The sequence below is a fragment of the Mizuhopecten yessoensis genome, unplaced genomic scaffold (assembly GCF_002113885.1).
Source record: "Mizuhopecten yessoensis strain PY_sf001 unplaced genomic scaffold, ASM211388v2 scaffold8561, whole genome shotgun sequence".
Taxonomy (NCBI): Eukaryota; Metazoa; Mollusca; class Bivalvia; order Pectinida; family Pectinidae; genus Mizuhopecten; species Mizuhopecten yessoensis.
In genome coordinates this window covers 367,681-385,110 of record NW_018407609.1, presented here as the reverse complement: position 1 = coordinate 385,110, position 17,430 = coordinate 367,681, and the positions used below count along the sequence as shown (strand labels likewise).

The 17,430-nt window shown below is 41.4% G+C and overlaps 1 protein-coding gene across 1 annotated transcript in view; it reads left to right on the top strand.

The window, feature by feature from the left end:
* Positions 1 to 17,193, top strand: part of LOC110456190 (microtubule-associated serine/threonine-protein kinase 3-like) — a 105,005-nt gene extending 87,812 nt beyond the window's left edge. Inside the window, 10 exon segments of the mRNA XM_021506768.1 lie at positions 1,081 to 1,099; positions 2,092 to 2,208; positions 2,901 to 3,011; positions 3,488 to 3,715; positions 4,387 to 4,523; positions 4,834 to 5,081; positions 6,153 to 6,310; positions 6,720 to 6,836; positions 12,678 to 12,886; positions 13,569 to 17,193. Of these exon segments, the coding sequence (XP_021362443.1) occupies positions 1,081 to 1,099; positions 2,092 to 2,208; positions 2,901 to 3,011; positions 3,488 to 3,715; positions 4,387 to 4,523; positions 4,834 to 5,081; positions 6,153 to 6,310; positions 6,720 to 6,836; positions 12,678 to 12,886; positions 13,569 to 14,543 (2,319 nt within the window). The 3' untranslated portion in view covers positions 14,544 to 17,193.
* Positions 17,194 to 17,430: the final 237 nt, after the last annotated feature.

Here is a 17,430-nt window from a genome sequence, read left to right as displayed (position 1 = left end):
CTTCAATGTGAAGAGGGTTTTCTCGGACAAAGTCCGCCGAGTCCTCAGTCTTACTCGTTCAATGTAAGCTATAAAAGGAAACAATATATATTAAAAACTTGCTTCTTCGAAATCACTTGTCTACTAAATTGACCACGCCCGATTTCTAAATTTACAAAGACTTTCAAAATATTAACTTTACTTTTAACAAAAATATTACGTTAATTAAATATATTATTGAATAGATACTATAATGAATTAAACTTATATTTATACGCGAGTACTTACATTATTTGCTTTTGGCTCTAGTGCCCGCTACCTCTTTTAATTCCTATGCTGGCTAGGTAAAGATATAGGTGTACAAATGTTCGCTGTGCTCGCTCTGGCCGCTCTGTTCAAAGTGACCAGTGCACCAGGTAAATTACCCTACATTCAATACTAGGTATTCTATACATAGACAATACGTACTGGACAAACAGGTTTACAACACATTACATCACATCCGCTCAGTACCTTACTCGCATTTACGCGTGCTATTTCCGCGCGCGCGCGCTAAAAGTTTTGCCGCAATGCGTGACGTACAAAATTACACGGAAGGCTGATTTCCGTTACATATGAACGCGTATAGCTAAATACCACAAATATATTAAAAGTAATAATGACAAATAATGACACTACTACACATGGATCATACTTACTGCCTTAAGAATGATTGTTGTGTTTGTTTAATGCAGTACGAACTAGATTTATTAGGTTAAAGTTAAGTCAATGAACAACAAAGAGTAATACTTGTGGATGAAACAGCTATTGGACCAGAAATTCATTTTGTGATAAATTGGTATCATAACTACATCCAACCTCAAGTTAGCTATAAATCTTATGAATTTGGAAACTTGTTTCAACTATGTTGTTTTTAATTTACTTCTACTTACAGTACAAAATTTCAATCTAATGTAAGAAATCTATAAAATTTTGAAAGAAATAAAGATGGATTGATTTTAAACCAAATATTGAAATATTAATGAACCTGTAGCTCGGTGGCTGAAAGGTAACTAAAGGATATGATATAAGATGAAATCTAAGATGGTAACTAGAAACCAGGCTGTAGACTTGATGAGTTGTATTGACTGCAGTATGTCCTGATACTGTGGTATTGACTGCAGTATGTCCCGATACTGTGCTATTGACTGCAGTATGTCCCGATACTGTGCTATTGACTGCAGTAAGTCCCGATACTGTGGTATTGACTGCAGTATGTTCCGATACTGTGGTATTGACTGCAGTATGTCCTGGTACTGTGGTATTGACTGCAGTATGTTCCCGATACTGTGGTATTGACTTCAGTATGTTCCTGATACTGCGGTATTGACTGCAGTATGTCCTGATACTGTGGTATTGACTGCAGTTTGTCCCTATACTGTGGTATTGACTGCAGTATGTCCCGATGCTGTGGTATTAACTGCAGTATGTCCCGATACTGTGGTATTGACTGCCGTATGTCCCGATACTGTGGTATTGACTGCAGGATGTCCCGATACTGTGGTATTGACTGCAGTAAGTCCCGATACTGTGGTATTGACTGCAGTATGTACCGATACTGTGGTATTGACTGCAGTATGTCCTGATACTGTGGTATTGACTGCAGAATGTCCCGGTACTGTGGTATTGACTGCAGTATGTCCCGATTCTGTGGTATTGACTGCAGTATGTCCCGATACGGTGGTATTGACTGCAGTATGTCCCGATACTGTGGGATTGACTGCAGTATGTCCCGATACTGTGGTATTGACTGCAGTACGTCCCGATACTGTGCTATTGACTGCAGTACGTCCCGATACTGTGCTATTGACTGCAGTATGTCCCGATACTGTGCTATTGACTGAAGTATGTCCCGATACTGTGGTATTGACTGCAGTATGTCCTGCTACTGTGGTATTGACTGCAGTATGTCCTGATACTGTGGTATTGACTGCAGTATGTTCCCGATACTGTGGTATTGACTTCAGTATGTTCCTGATACTGTGGTATTGACTGCAGTATGTCCTGATACTGTGGTATTGACTGCAGAATGTCCTGATACTGTGGTATTGACTGGTATATCTTTTGATTCAGTGACAACCAATCTGTACGAGGGTTCACTGGATAAGGACTGTAAGCAGTTCCGTGACAAGCAACTGTTTGGAACGCCCGAGTACATCGCGCCTGAGGTCATCCTCCGCCAGGGTTATGGTGAGTCATATGTATCCTGAAAAGATCGTTAGAGTAGGATATATTTATGCTGCCTTTTCACTTTAAGCAGCCTACATAATCTATTTGTAAGTACACACTTTAGTCATCTCCAAACCTAATGCAAAGTTTTCTTATATTTTTACATGTAAAAACAAGTAATTGATATAATTTTGTTCCTTTTAGTATTATCATTGTGAGTATTTCACTTTGCTTTGTGTTGCTTTCAGACACTCAGATGCTGTTTTTTTTTCAAATGAAGAGAGATAACTCATTATTTTCTCTTTCTTCTACTTGCTTTCAAAATATCAATGGTTTTAGAAAAAAATAATTACAAAATAGGTTAATACTGAATAACAGTTCAGAATGTTTGTGGCTGCTGACACCTAACTTGTTGTTTTTTCCTATTCAGTGTTGTTAAATCAGATGTTGATGTTAATATTTCAGAAGTCCAAAGGAATCCAGGTTATGTTTATTCATTTCAGGCATTTTGTTTAGGTTTGATGTTATCTTTTTACACCGTTAATTATGTTTTTGATGCTGGTCCTGTAAAGAATCACATCTCTATTAACACTACCTACCATCTACCCAGTTTGTACCGTTTTGCCCGGTATGAAATTATTGTGAAGACAGCCTCAAACTTGACATTCCTTTCCTATGTAAGTTGTAGTATGAGATTCCTGCTATTGTTACAGGTAAACCTGTGGACTGGTGGTCGATGGGAATCATCCTGTATGAATTCCTGGTGGGATGTCCGCCGTTCTTTGGAGAGTCTCCAGAGGAACTTTTCTCACAAGTCATCAATGGTAGGCACAAAGTCAACCTGAATTATTATAAACTTTTCAAATCTCAGAATTTCATCATTATAACTGATAATCTGGCACTGAGCTAGTAAGCTTTGTACATGACTTAGTCCTTCTTATACCTTGTACATTAGCAAGTGCAAACAGTCAGGTGTACATGTATGCTCTTTTAAGTCTAGTCCAAAACAGCTAGTGGATCTAACGCTAGTCTTATATTATCAATTAGAAAATTCAACATAAGGATTTTACATGATTTATTAGTCATCCTGTTTCTGAACATGCTGAATTTATAAAGGATAAAAGTTAGGTCAATTTCAAAGACAGTCAGAATCTGTAAAATATTGTAATGAGGTACAGATGCTTGGTCTGATTTGTCGCTTTTACCTGGGATTTTTTGACATTGATGAAATTGTTTGCTTATTATTCCATTAATCTGTAACGCTTAACATCCTTTGACCTATGGCCCTTGCTCTTTGTAGAAGAGATAGAGTGGCCCCAGGAGGACGAGTGGCAGGTACGAGACGATGCACGTGACCTTATCACCCAGCTGCTGCAACACAACTCACTTAACCGTCTGGGAACAGGGGGCGCCAATGAAGTCAAGGAACATATATTCTTCCTGGATGTCCACTGGGAAAGAATCCTCCGGAAAAAGGCAGAGTTTGTGCCAGATTTAGAGGATGATGAGGACACCAGCTTCTTTGACAGTGAGTAAACCCACAATTAAAACACACAGACTTGAAATTGAAAAAAATTATACAAAGACATTAAGAACTAAGGCTAAGGCATCGTAGACAAGATTGTATAGTATAGTGTTCTTGTCAGGGGACAAATTTATGATCGAGAATTTACAATTGGTTTACTGTAAATACTGTGTTTGGTATATGTACATTTGTGAAAATGTTCTTTTTTTTGTTTGGTTTCAGTACTTTAAACTGAAACAGATTTATCCTACAAAAGTATTACGGGTAATTTTGCTCTCACATTTTTTGGTGAATAAAAGGCCAAAAGTAAAAGTAAATTTGCCATTTTACACTATGTATCACTGCCTCAGTAACACTATAAACCATGGGGTAATGTGTTTGTATTGGTAGACATCTGTGAACACCAGACTGTTGTCTGACATTAACTAACTATAACCTGTAAACTTTCCACAAAGAATCGATCATTAGATCTAGAGTTTATTGTGGTTAAGTTAAATAATTTCTATGAAGATTCACGATTCAGGTAAATTATTCTTGGAAGGTTTACAGTGTTCATTGTTTCTATATAATTATGATTAATGAGTTTTGAAATCCAAATTTTTGTTAAAACCCTGAATAAAAAAAATGAAATTAACAATCATGTTTTCAATTTTTTTTTTTTTTTTTGCAATTAGCACGGATGGATCGCTACAACCATGATCTAGATGCCGATGACACAGAAGATGATACTGATGATGTGTTGTTCCAAAGTTTCTCCTCCTGTTCTCCACGTTACAGCAAAGTCTATTCCAAAATAGAGGAACTGCATGAGGTAAGTGGTTGTTTAAAGTATTTTTAGATTGATGTCTGTGTAAATAACTAGTGACAGCAGGTGTAGCTTTGTTTTCAGGTCTTCTTGATCTTTGTACATTAACAAGGAGCCAGGTTAGTCACTGTCTGTATTCCATTGGTTGAGTGGAAATTGGACAAAACTCGTAAAAAAATGTTGATTTTAGAACTTATAACTATATTCAACTGAACTAAAGAGTCAGTAAATGATTTAATAAATACACAGAATTTAAAACAAAGTTAGGATTGATTTTATCTACTAGAAAAGTTTTGAGATTGTTGCTTTGTAACAGCAGAGCAAGGAGAAGGAGAAGGAGAAGGAGAATCGACGGAGACATTCCAGTGCTGATGAAATGCGCACCAGACTGCTGGAGAAACAGGCCCTGGATAGGAAGGATTCCAACCAATCAGAAGGATCGGATTCCTCGGCAGAGATCCAAGGGTACCTGCGTCGCGACACAAGTAGTACACTTGTCGACCCCACAGATCGTAATGATGGTTCTATGAAGCTTGATGAGGATGTGTTTAGCTCACCAGAAAGGTAAATCTTATGGAATACAGGTGATTTGCTTAAATAAGTGCAGTTTTACTTTAGACCTGGATGATTGATAGCTGTGAAATGGCAGCAATTTAAGATGTATAGCACCTGAGTGTAGTATATTTAGCATGTAAGCATTTCTAAAAAGTGTTCCATGCTCTGATATTGATTTTATACCCATGGGAATGCAGATTGTTTATTCCTACAACTGGCCAAGGTTTAGGGTACTCGTAGGCAGACCTACGACTGGCCAAGGTTTAGGGTACGGTACTCGTAGGCAGACCTACAACTGGCCAAGGTTTAGGGTACTCGTAGGCAGACCTACGACTGGCCAAGGTTTAGGGAACTCGTAGGCAGACCTACGACTGGCCAAGGTTAAGGGTACGGTAATCATAGGCAGAGTATTTTGAATATTGTTTCAAATATTGCTCCTGCTAGATTTTACATGATAAGGCCACACCAATTTGAAAAACAGTTTTTCGGGAAATTTTGAAAAAAAAACAGGAGCGAGAGGGTGGATTTTTTTTTTTTTAAGAGATTTATTTTGTACTGGGAACATTAAAATGAAGAATTTACCTGTAATAATGGAAAGCAATGGATGTGTTGCATATATATCTAGAATTCTTACATGGAATAAAATGTTTCACTTGAAAATGATATCCATTTTTCACTGTACATGCATTGTGTATCAAAATAGTTCACATCAGGCTAATTAAATTATGACTGGAATGGTAAAACAAACCTCAGAATCACTCTCACCTGTTCAGAGACTAGAACAAAGCAAGTTTTACCTATTCTATTCAAATCTGGCATCATCATTCTACAAAAATGGTCCTTAAAGGTTCTATGTTATCATATTTAGAATACAGGCCCCAATTCAAATAGTACTTTTATTTTATCTTTGCAATATATAAAACAATGTGTAAAATTAAAAAAAATCTATAGAACTGCCTACATACTAACCTGCTAAGGACCCTTTTCCTTCAGTCCTGTTTGTGTCTTATGCACTGATTTTACCAACATCCTCAAGTGTGATAGAATATTTCTGTTAAGTTATGTGTTTCTTTGTTACAGCACACCACGATCCCAACCTAAGACCAGTACACCGGAGAGCGCAGAAAAGGACAACTCCCACTCAAAGAAACAGGAAATCCGCCCACCCGTTATCAAGAGCATCATTCCCAAATTTGCCATCTCTACCGATGACGACAAGGGACAAGGGATATGCAAAGGTATCTAGGAATGTGTAGACTGACCGGGGCATTTTAAGATAGTACAGAATGACAAATGTGTCCACCTTTGAATGTATTGGAAGTAAAGCTTGGTGGACATGAAAATATTGATATTGGCCTTAATATGCTTGTTAAATCACCACAGAACAGCAAATTAATGACACTGGTCAAACTGTTTGGAATGTCATTAAAGCTTTCTGATTGATATGTTTGCTTGGAAAGATCATTTATATATTAACAAAAAAAAAAAAAAAAAATGGAAAAAGAAACCTGCTAATCTCTTAAACTCACTTCAGATTGACTTTATAAAATATCTTTTTTTTTACTTTGCTCAGTATAACTTTATTAACCTTACATATTTATTATTTGGTTAAACCTGATGTAGATGATTTGACAGATGTGTTTTCAGAGTTATCCCCAGTGGATGAGAACAAGGAGAAGGGAAGCGTGTCCCTACCCAGTACAAGGAAACACCTCCAGAAGTCTGCCTCCACCACCGCCCTAACGCTACTCATACAGCCCACAGGTTAGTATACGACACAGTCTACCCACCACTGCCCTAACTCTACTCATACAGCCCACAGGTTAGTATACTGTCACATTCTTCCCACCACCGCCCTACCTCTACTCATACAGCCCACAGGTTAGTATGCTGTCACATTCTACCCACCACTGCCCTAACTCTACTCATACAGCCCACAGGTTAGTATACTGTCGCATTCTACCCACCACCGCCCTAACTCTACTCATACAGCCCACAGGTTAGTATACTGACACAGTCTACCCACCACCGCCCTAACTCTACTCGTACAGCCCACAGGTTAGTATACTGTCACATTCTACCCACCACCGCCCTAACTCTACTCGTACAGCCCACAGGTTAGTATGCTGTCACATTCTACCCACCACCACCCTACCTCTACTCGTACAGCCCACAGGTTAGTATGCTGTCACATTCTACCCACCACCCCCCTTCCTCTACTCATACAGCCTACAGGTTAGTATACTGACACAGTCTACCCACCACTGCCCTAACTCTACTCATACAGCCCACAGGTTAGTATACGGCACAGTCTACCCACCACTGCCCTAACTCTACTCATACAGCCCACAGGTTAGTATACTGACACAGTCTACCCACCACTGCCCTAACTCTACTCATACAGCCCACAGGTTAGTATACTGACACAGTCTACCCACCACTGCCCTAACTCTACTCATACAGCCCACAGGTTAGTATACTGACACAGTCTACCCACCACTGCCCTAACTCTACTCATACAGCCCACAGGTTAGTATACTGACACAGTCTACCCACCACTGCCCTAACTCTACTCATACAGCCCACAGGTTAGTATACTGACACAGTCTACCCACCACTGCCCTAACTCTACTCATACAGCCCACAGGTTAGTATACTGACACAGTCTACCCACCACTGCCCTAACTCTACTCATACAGCCCACAGGTTAGTATACTGACACAGTCTACCCACCACTGCCCTAACTCTACTCATACAGCCCACAGGTTAGTATACTGACACAGTCTACCCACCACTGCCCTAACTCTACTCATACAGCCCACAGGTTAGTATACTGACACAGTCTACCCACCACTGCCCTAACTCTACTCATACAGCCCACAGGTTAGTATACTGACACAGTCTACCCACCACTGCCCTAACTCTACTCATACAGCCCACAGGTTAGTATACTGTCACATTCTACCCACCACTGCCCTAACTCTACTCATACAGCCCACAGGTTAGTATACTGACACAGTCTACCCACCACTGCCCTAACTCTACTCATACAGCCCACAGGTTAGTATACTGACACAGTCTACCCACCACTGCCCTAACTCTACTCATACAGCCCACAGGTTAGTATACTGACACAGTCTACCCACCACTGCCCTAACTCTACTCATACAGCCCACAGGTTAGTATACTGACACAGTCTACCCACCACTGCCCTAACTCTACTCATACAGCCCACAGGTTAGTATACTGACACAGTCTACCCACCACTGCCCTAACTCTACTCATACAGCCCACAGGTTAGTATACTGACACAGTCTACCCACCACTGCCCTAACTCTACTCATACAGCCCACAGGTTAGTATACTGACACAGTCTACCCACCACTGCCCTAACTCTACTCATACAGCCCACAGGTTAGTATACTGACACAGTCTACCCACCACTGCCCTAACTCTACTCATACAGCCCACAGGTTAGTATACTGACACAGTCTACCCACCACTGCCCTAACTCTACTCATACAGCCCACAGGTTAGTATACTGACACAGTCTACCCACCACTGCCCTAACTCTACTCATACAGCCCACAGGTTAGTATACTGACACAGTCTACCCACCACTGCCCTAACTCTACTCATACAGCCCACAGGTTAGTATACTGACACAGTCTACCCACCACTGCCCTAACTCTACTCATACAGCCCACAGGTTAGTATACTGTCACATTCTACCCACCACTGCCCTAACTCTACTCATACAGCCCACAGGTTAGTATACTGACACAGTCTACCCACCACTGCCCTAACTCTACTCATACAGCCCACAGGTTAGTATACTGACACAGTCTACCCACCACTGCCCTAACTCTACTCATACAGCCCACAGGTTAGTATACTGACACAGTCTACCCACCACTGCCCTAACTCTACTCATACAGCCCACAGGTTAGTATACTGACACAGTCTACCCACCACTGCCCTAACTCTACTCATACAGCCCACAGGTTAGTATACTGACACAGTCTACCCACCACTGCCCTAACTCTACTCATACAGCCCACAGGTTAGTATACTGACACAGTCTACCCACCACTGCCCTAACTCTACTCATACAGCCCACAGGTTAGTATACTGACACAGTCTACCCACCACTGCCCTAACTCTACTCATACAGCCCACAGGTTAGTATACTGACACAGTCTACCCACCACTGCCCTAACTCTACTCATACAGCCCACAGGTTAGTATACTGACACAGTCTACCCACCACTGCCCTAACTCTACTCATACAGCCCACAGGTTAGTATACTGACACAGTCTACCCACCACTGCCCTAACTCTACTCATACAGCCCACAGGTTAGTATACTGACACAGTCTACCCACCACTGCCCTAACTCTACTCATACAGCCCACAGGTTAGTATACTGACACAGTCTACCCACCACTGCCCTAACTCTACTCATACAGCCCACAGGTTAGTATACTGACACAGTCTACCCACCACTGCCCTAACTCTACTCATACAGCCCACAGGTTAGTATACTGACACAGTCTACCCACCACTGCCCTAACTCTACTCATACAGCCCACAGGTTAGTATACTGACACAGTCTACCCACCACTGCCCTAACTCTACTCATACAGCCCACAGGTTAGTATACTGACACAGTCTACCCACCACTGCCCTAACTCTACTCATACAGCCCACAGGTTAGTATACTGTCACATTCTACCCACCACTGCCCTAACTCTACTCATACAGCCCACAGGTTAGTATACTGACACAGTCTACCCACCACTGCCCTAACTCTACTCATACAGCCCACAGGTTAGTATACTGACACAGTCTACCCACCACTGCCCTAACTCTACTCATACAGCCCACAGGTTAGTATACTGACACAGTCTACCCACCACTGCCCTAACTCTACTCATACAGCCCACAGGTTAGTATACTGACACAGTCTACCCACCACTGCCCTAACTCTACTCATACAGCCCACAGGTTAGTATACTGACACAGTCTACCCACCACTGCCCTAACTCTACTCATACAGCCCACAGGTTAGTATACTGACACAGTCTACCCACCACTGCCCTAACTCTACTCATACAGCCCACAGGTTAGTATACTGACACAGTCTACCCACCACTGCCCTAACTCTACTCATACAGCCCACAGGTTAGTATACTGACACAGTCTACCCACCACTGCCCTAACTCTACTCATACAGCCCACAGGTTAGTATACTGACACAGTCTACCCACCACTGCCCTAACTCTACTCATACAGCCCACAGGTTAGTATACTGACACAGTCTACCCACCACTGCCCTAACTCTACTCATACAGCCCACAGGTTAGTATACTGACACAGTCTACCCACCACTGCCCTAACTCTACTCATACAGCCCACAGGTTAGTATACTGACACAGTCTACCCACCACTGCCCTAACTCTACTCATACAGCCCACAGGTTAGTATACTGACACAGTCTACCCACCACTGCCCTAACTCTACTCATACAGCCCACAGGTTAGTATACTGACACAGTCTACCCACCACTGCCCTAACTCTACTCATACAGCCCACAGGTTAGTATACTGTCACATTCTACCCACCACTGCCCTAACTCTACTCATACAGCCCACAGGTTAGTATACTGACACAGTCTACCCACCACTGCCCTAACTCTACTCATACAGCCCACAGGTTAGTATACTGACACAGTCTACCCACCACTGCCCTAACTCTACTCATACAGCCCACAGGTTAGTATACTGACACAGTCTACCCACCACTGCCCTAACTCTACTCATACAGCCCACAGGTTAGTATACTGACACAGTCTACCCACCACTGCCCTAACTCTACTCATACAGCCCACAGGTTAGTATACTGACACAGTCTACCCACCACTGCCCTAACTCTACTCATACAGCCCACAGGTTAGTATACTGACACAGTCTACCCACCACTGCCCTAACTCTACTCATACAGCCCACAGGTTAGTATACTGACACAGTCTACCCACCACTGCCCTAACTCTACTCATACAGCCCACAGGTTAGTATACTGACACAGTCTACCCACCACTGCCCTAACTCTACTCATACAGCCCACAGGTTAGTATACTGACACAGTCTACCCACCACTGCCCTAACTCTACTCATACAGCCCACAGGTTAGTATACTGACACAGTCTACCCACCACTGCCCTAACTCTACTCATACAGCCCACAGGTTAGTATACTGACACAGTCTACCCACCACTGCCCTAACTCTACTCATACAGCCCACAGGTTAGTATACTGACACAGTCTACCCACCACTGCCCTAACTCTACTCATACAGCCCACAGGTTAGTATACTGTCACATTCTACCCACCACTGCCCTAACTCTACTCATACAGCCCACAGGTTAGTATACAACACAGTCTACCCACCACTGCCCTAACTCTACTCATACAGCCTACAGGTTAGTATACGACACAGTCTACCCACCACCGCCCTAACGCTACTCATACAGCCCACAGGTTAGTATACTGACACATTCCACATTTCACAGATATAAAGTCCTTTTATTGAAAGATAAATTATGAAAAGTAATTTCTTGATGCAAATATGATGATTTAGTGCTTTGGTGTTATACATATTTGTGTGGTGAAATAAAGTGCTTGTTAATTACTGGTCTTAGTAAAACATGCAATTTATGATATGGGAGAAAGTGATTCATTCTTCTCTATCTGGACCATTATTAACATAGAAGTATTGGTGAAGTATACGTTACTAGTTCAAATTAGTTTTAGTCATTCTTGTTCTATGTTAATTGATTCAAATTCAGATCTCTCCATTATGGCCTTTTAACAATTACAGTGTTACATTTATACCAGACAGTGTTGTTTTGATTGTGGTTTCGTGGTTATTGAGGGCTGTTTAGGATGAGACAGTTTCCTGCAGTGCTTGATTCACAGAAGTCTTTCCCCTCCATTCAGTTGATGGATTTTCTTTGCATGTTCATAGTACACTTCTGGTCACTACTGGTTGGACTTCGTGGGGAATAGTACAGCAACCAATAAGAGCATTTTTCATAGGTGATTGTTTATTGTGATAAATCTGTGGTTTCTTCATTCAATTAATGTCTTAGTTTCAAACTCTGACTGCAGGAGTTTTTTTTATTAATAGTGAGCCAGTGAAGCTATACAAAAATACTTAATGCTTTGTGCAGATCACTGGTGTTAGAATATTTTCATGTTTCACACAACAGAGAAAACAGGAGAGCTGTTTATTAGGAATAAAGCTATAAGTACATGTAACCTTTATTACAAGGCCACATATATATTGAACAGGACTTTGAAACATGGAGGTTTTATTGTGATACCTATTGTACTGTAAGATGCAGTAGGGTTTAGAATGTTACGTGCAGTTCACTTGGAGTGGATTATGTTCAGACTTGTAGCACGCTAAGTTCAGACTATAAACTGTAGTGCATTATGCTCCAAGGGATGTGGCTCTACTTGGGTCTCTCAGTATTTGGTTGACCTCTGAGGTATATTTTTCAGACAAAAGTTTACAAATGATTTTTCAACTGTGATTTTCCAGATGACTTCATGGCTGCACCAGTGACCTCCCCTGGATCAAGCACAAGTTCTCGCGATGGTTCACCATCCAGGGACGTCTCGCCGCTCGCCCGCAACCTCAAACCACCGACCATCATAAAAAAAGGAGCACGTGGGTTTGGCTTCAACATACACACAATTCGTGTTTACCAGGGTGACACTGACATATACACTCTGCAACACATTGTCGTGGTGAGTGGGAAACAACTTCAATAAGATGCTGTAGATTTACTATATATATAGATCAGATAAGTGTACCTGGTACCTTGTCTTTCAGTGTTTCATTGAAAATATTTCAGGGCCATTGTTTGATATGGTAAATGGTATTAACTGTGACATTGTTTTGTCTGCCGTTGTCATTTGGTTTTAGTTTTTCCTGAAAACAAATTCAACTTTACTCCACAAAAAATCATGTATATATTGGGTGATGTTTTAAAAAAAGATGTGTACATAAGGACCAATTGTAGGTATTTAATAAAAAGCTAAACCTACATGTATCTTTGTCTTACATAGCCGGTAACACTAGTTTATTGTACAAATGTATTGTACATCCCCCTGTGTGTAAAACACTCTTGGATATGTACCTCCCTACAATAATCTTGTATTATCTATTATCACATGGCTCTTGTAGAAGATCTGTACTTTATTACTGAAATAGGGATATACATTGATAATCAGTGTTCTAGCTGGAATTATGTTGCTGGAGTCTCTGATGTATAAGCAAAAAAACTTGAACATTTTATAATTATTTTGATTGACTTTTACCATTTATTTGATTATGCATATATGATATGATAGGTTTTCAGTTTAATATGTAATAGTACAGAAACCTTTATAAACATTTCTTTAGCAATATTTGTTTTTGTTGTTTCAGAGTGTTGAGCAGAACAGTCCGGCATTTGAGGTGGGACTGCGACCAGGTGATCTGATCACACATGTTAATGATGAACCAATCCAGAGCCTGCTACACACACAAGTTATCAGCCTAATCCTGAAGGGCGGAAATGTTGCTCACATTCGCACTATCCCAATGGAAAGCACCACCATCAAAACGGTGCAGAGCAAGCGACGCAGCCACCCTGGAAAGATGGCCCGTCGATCTAGTCAGCGCAAACGACAGGAACGCAAGGGGGAGAAGAAAAAGGGTCGGTCACTGTTACGTCGTCTCAGTTCTAAAAGGACGGACCACCAAATCCTTCCAAGCTCGCCTCTGACTTCATCGCGATCGTATTCCTCCAGTACTTTCAGTAAGTCATGGTCATGTGGAGACAGCACACCAGGGTTAGGGAAGGCCAATCGGTCTTTACCTATCTCCATGCCTTGGTCACCTGACTCCTCTGCGGCCAACTCCTCCACAAGCTCCTCTCCGAGCTCATCAGCTCCGAACTCCCCAGCGAGTTCCTCACAGTTCTGTCGCCCAAGCTCCCTACATGGACTCAAGCACAAACGTGCACAGAGCCTCAAATCTCCACATCGTCGTAAGTCAGTGCATAACATCCCTCTGTCTCCTCTAGCTCGAACGCCATCTCCCTCCCCAATGCCACCTGCTTCTCCAACGCGAAGCCCAAGTCCTCTTGCTCTTGCCCATGGGCACCAGATCGGCAGCTCTAACATGGTACAGCAGACTATACCATCTCACCTCAACTCGTCAACGCAGGCTCAGGCCACAACACCTGTCGCTAGGAAGCCGTCGTTCACGCGTCCCAAAAGCTGTGAGCCAGGCTCCCCATTACTACGCAGAGCGTTATCACCCGATCGGCTCCACCCAAACTCTGCTGAGAAAGTAACAGCTGCACAGAGAAAGGCATCGCTACAGGAAAAGAAGAGTAGTCTTTCAGACGCTCTATGACATTAATGTTGTGATCATTCTCGTGTCAAAGGAATTAATGTTCTAAGGGCTTAACTGCAATCTTTGTGTTTGTGATGTGCGTGGTGAGATTGGCTACATCTGACAGTCAGAAATGTTTGTGATGTGCTTGGTTAGATTGGCTACGTCAGACAGTCAGAAATGATTGTGATGTGCTTGGTGAGATTGGCTAGGTCAGACAGTCAGAAATGTTTGTCATTTGTCTGGTTAGATTGGCTACGACAGACAGTCAGAAATGTTTGTGAATTGTCTGGTTAGATTGGCTACGTCAGACAGTCAGAAATGTTTGTGATTTGCGTGGTTAGATTGGCTACGTCAGACAGTCAGAAATGTTTGTGATGTGCGTGGTGAGATTGGCTACGTCAGACAGTCAGAAATGTTTGTGATGTGCTTGGTTAGATTGGCTAGGTCAGACAGTCAGAAATGTTTGTGAATTGTCTGGTTTGGCATTGTTACGCAATTGGGAATATCTGTGATGTGCATGATTTGGTCCGTGATGAAGTTCAGGTTGAGATTTCTGTAAAATGCTAATCAGCAGGAAGTGATATGTAGCCTTGTTGTGGAGTATATTACTATGATATGACTGCTCTTTTCTTGTAACAGTTGATGAATCAATGTGCCCACATTCAGGTGTTCAACAATGTTTTGTTTCCAGACTTAACATGGTGCTGTGTAAAAGGCTTCCCAGGACTGGTACTTCTCACCGTCTAGGCTAGCTACGAGATGTAAACTATTTCCTAAGACTGGTGTTTCCTACTGATGGAGGAAACAATGAGATGTAAATATGGTATCTTATACCAACCAGGGAAACAGCAAGGTGAAAACCGATTGTCACTATGAGTGTGTGTTAAATTACAAATACCAGGCAAGAATGTCAGTGTTAAAGGCCTCAGTTCTGGATTATCTGAAGTGAATGGTGTGAACTATATGGAGAGTGTGATGATGGCTTTGTATTCAGTCGAGAAGCTCTGTTAACACAGGAGGAATAATAGTTATCTTTATATATATGCGTACTGTTAACCTGTGCTGCACAAACTTGTGTTCATGGAACAAATCGTAACTTATTATTCATAAATTGTATTCATTGTTTACCAGATGTAAATCATGTGATATTTGTGTATGTTTGAGTTGTGTATATTATTATCATCTTGCCTGTGATTCAATTGTACTACTATGTGCTTTCATCAGTGCCCGCATAGAGTCTGCGTGTTGGGACGACTAATCGGGTGAGGTTGCCAGCTTGGCTAGGTGACTATTGTTGGAGATGACAGTAGAATGGCAAGCTTATATATGTATATAGAATACAAGAAGAATACTCAGCTGTTTTGTAAATTGTAATATGATGCTTAAGAATTCATTTCAAGTTAACATTGTTTCATCCAGTCAGCTGTGTTGCTGTGACTGGTCCACATACTCAAGTGATTTCATTCAGTCATACTAGCTGTTCAAATTCTGATCAACTTTAATAATAAAAAGCTTGTGAAAATGTGACATCTGTGATTTTTCAAAAAAAGGTTAAGGCGGTGCAGGTTGCTGATGGTAAAATAAGTTTCTGACTTTCTTGAATATTTTGGGGGGGGCATCAGAAATTTAGAAAATTACTTGGCAAAGGAATTCTTAACGATCATTGAAGGGAAGAAATAAAACTGTTACATTAAAGTCTAATGTATTTATCAAAGGAAATCATTTAGAAAGTGTTATTTGATTGGCTAAGTAAATCAGAATTTGAACAACTGATCTGGCATGGTTCTCATGTATCATTTAGCTGAAGTTCAGTCGGTAGTTTTACAAGTCTTTGTAACAATTACAGTATGATTGATGTAACTAGATTTACTTGTATTTAGTTCTGTCCGTATTGATTTTATCACAGAAGTTACGAGTGATTCCTAAGATTACACTAATGCTTAAATAGATGTTGAAATATTGTGATAACTTGTGATGTTGTATCAAGTATTATGTCGACTCTTTATATTGAGACAAACTTGTAGTTTATGGTGTATCTTTTTTCTGATAAATATGTAATAACACAAACACTTACCAGCATTGTTACCTTCACAAGAAATTTTACATAGTGAAGTACCCAAATTATCTTTTTAGTCACTATAGAAACCATTATAGTCCCTTCACAAAATTAAATAGGAACCACAATATAACCTTCAATACACTCAACACGGAAACCCTTATGTAGGCTTCCCTTCAGTCACCATAGAAACCATTATATACCCTTCCTTTCAGTCACCATGGACACAAGGATATAGGCCCCTTCCCTTAGGTCACCAGACAATGATATACCCTTCTCTTCAGTCACCATGGACACAATGATATAGCCTTCTCTTCAGTCACCATGGACACAATGATATACCCTTCCCTTCAGTCACCGTGTACACAATGATATACCCTTCTCTTCAGTCACCATGGACACAATGATATACCCTTCTCTTCAGTCCCCATGGACACAATGATATACCCTTCTCTTCAGTCAACATGGACACAATGATATACCCTTCCCTTCAGTCACCACGGACACAATGATATACCCTTACCTTCAGTCACCATGGACACAATGATATACCCTCCCCTTCAGTCACCATGGACACAATGATATACCCGTCTCTTCAGTCACCATGGACACAATGATATACCCTTTTCTTCAGTCACCATGGACACAATGATATACCCTTTTCTTCAGTCACCATGGACACAATGATATACCCTTTTCTTCAGTCACCATGGACACAATGATATACCCTTTTCTTCAGTCACCATGGACACAATGATATACCCTTCTCTTCAGTCAACATGGACACAATGATATACCCTTCCCTTCAGTCACCACGGACACAATGATATCCCCTTCCCTTCAGTCACC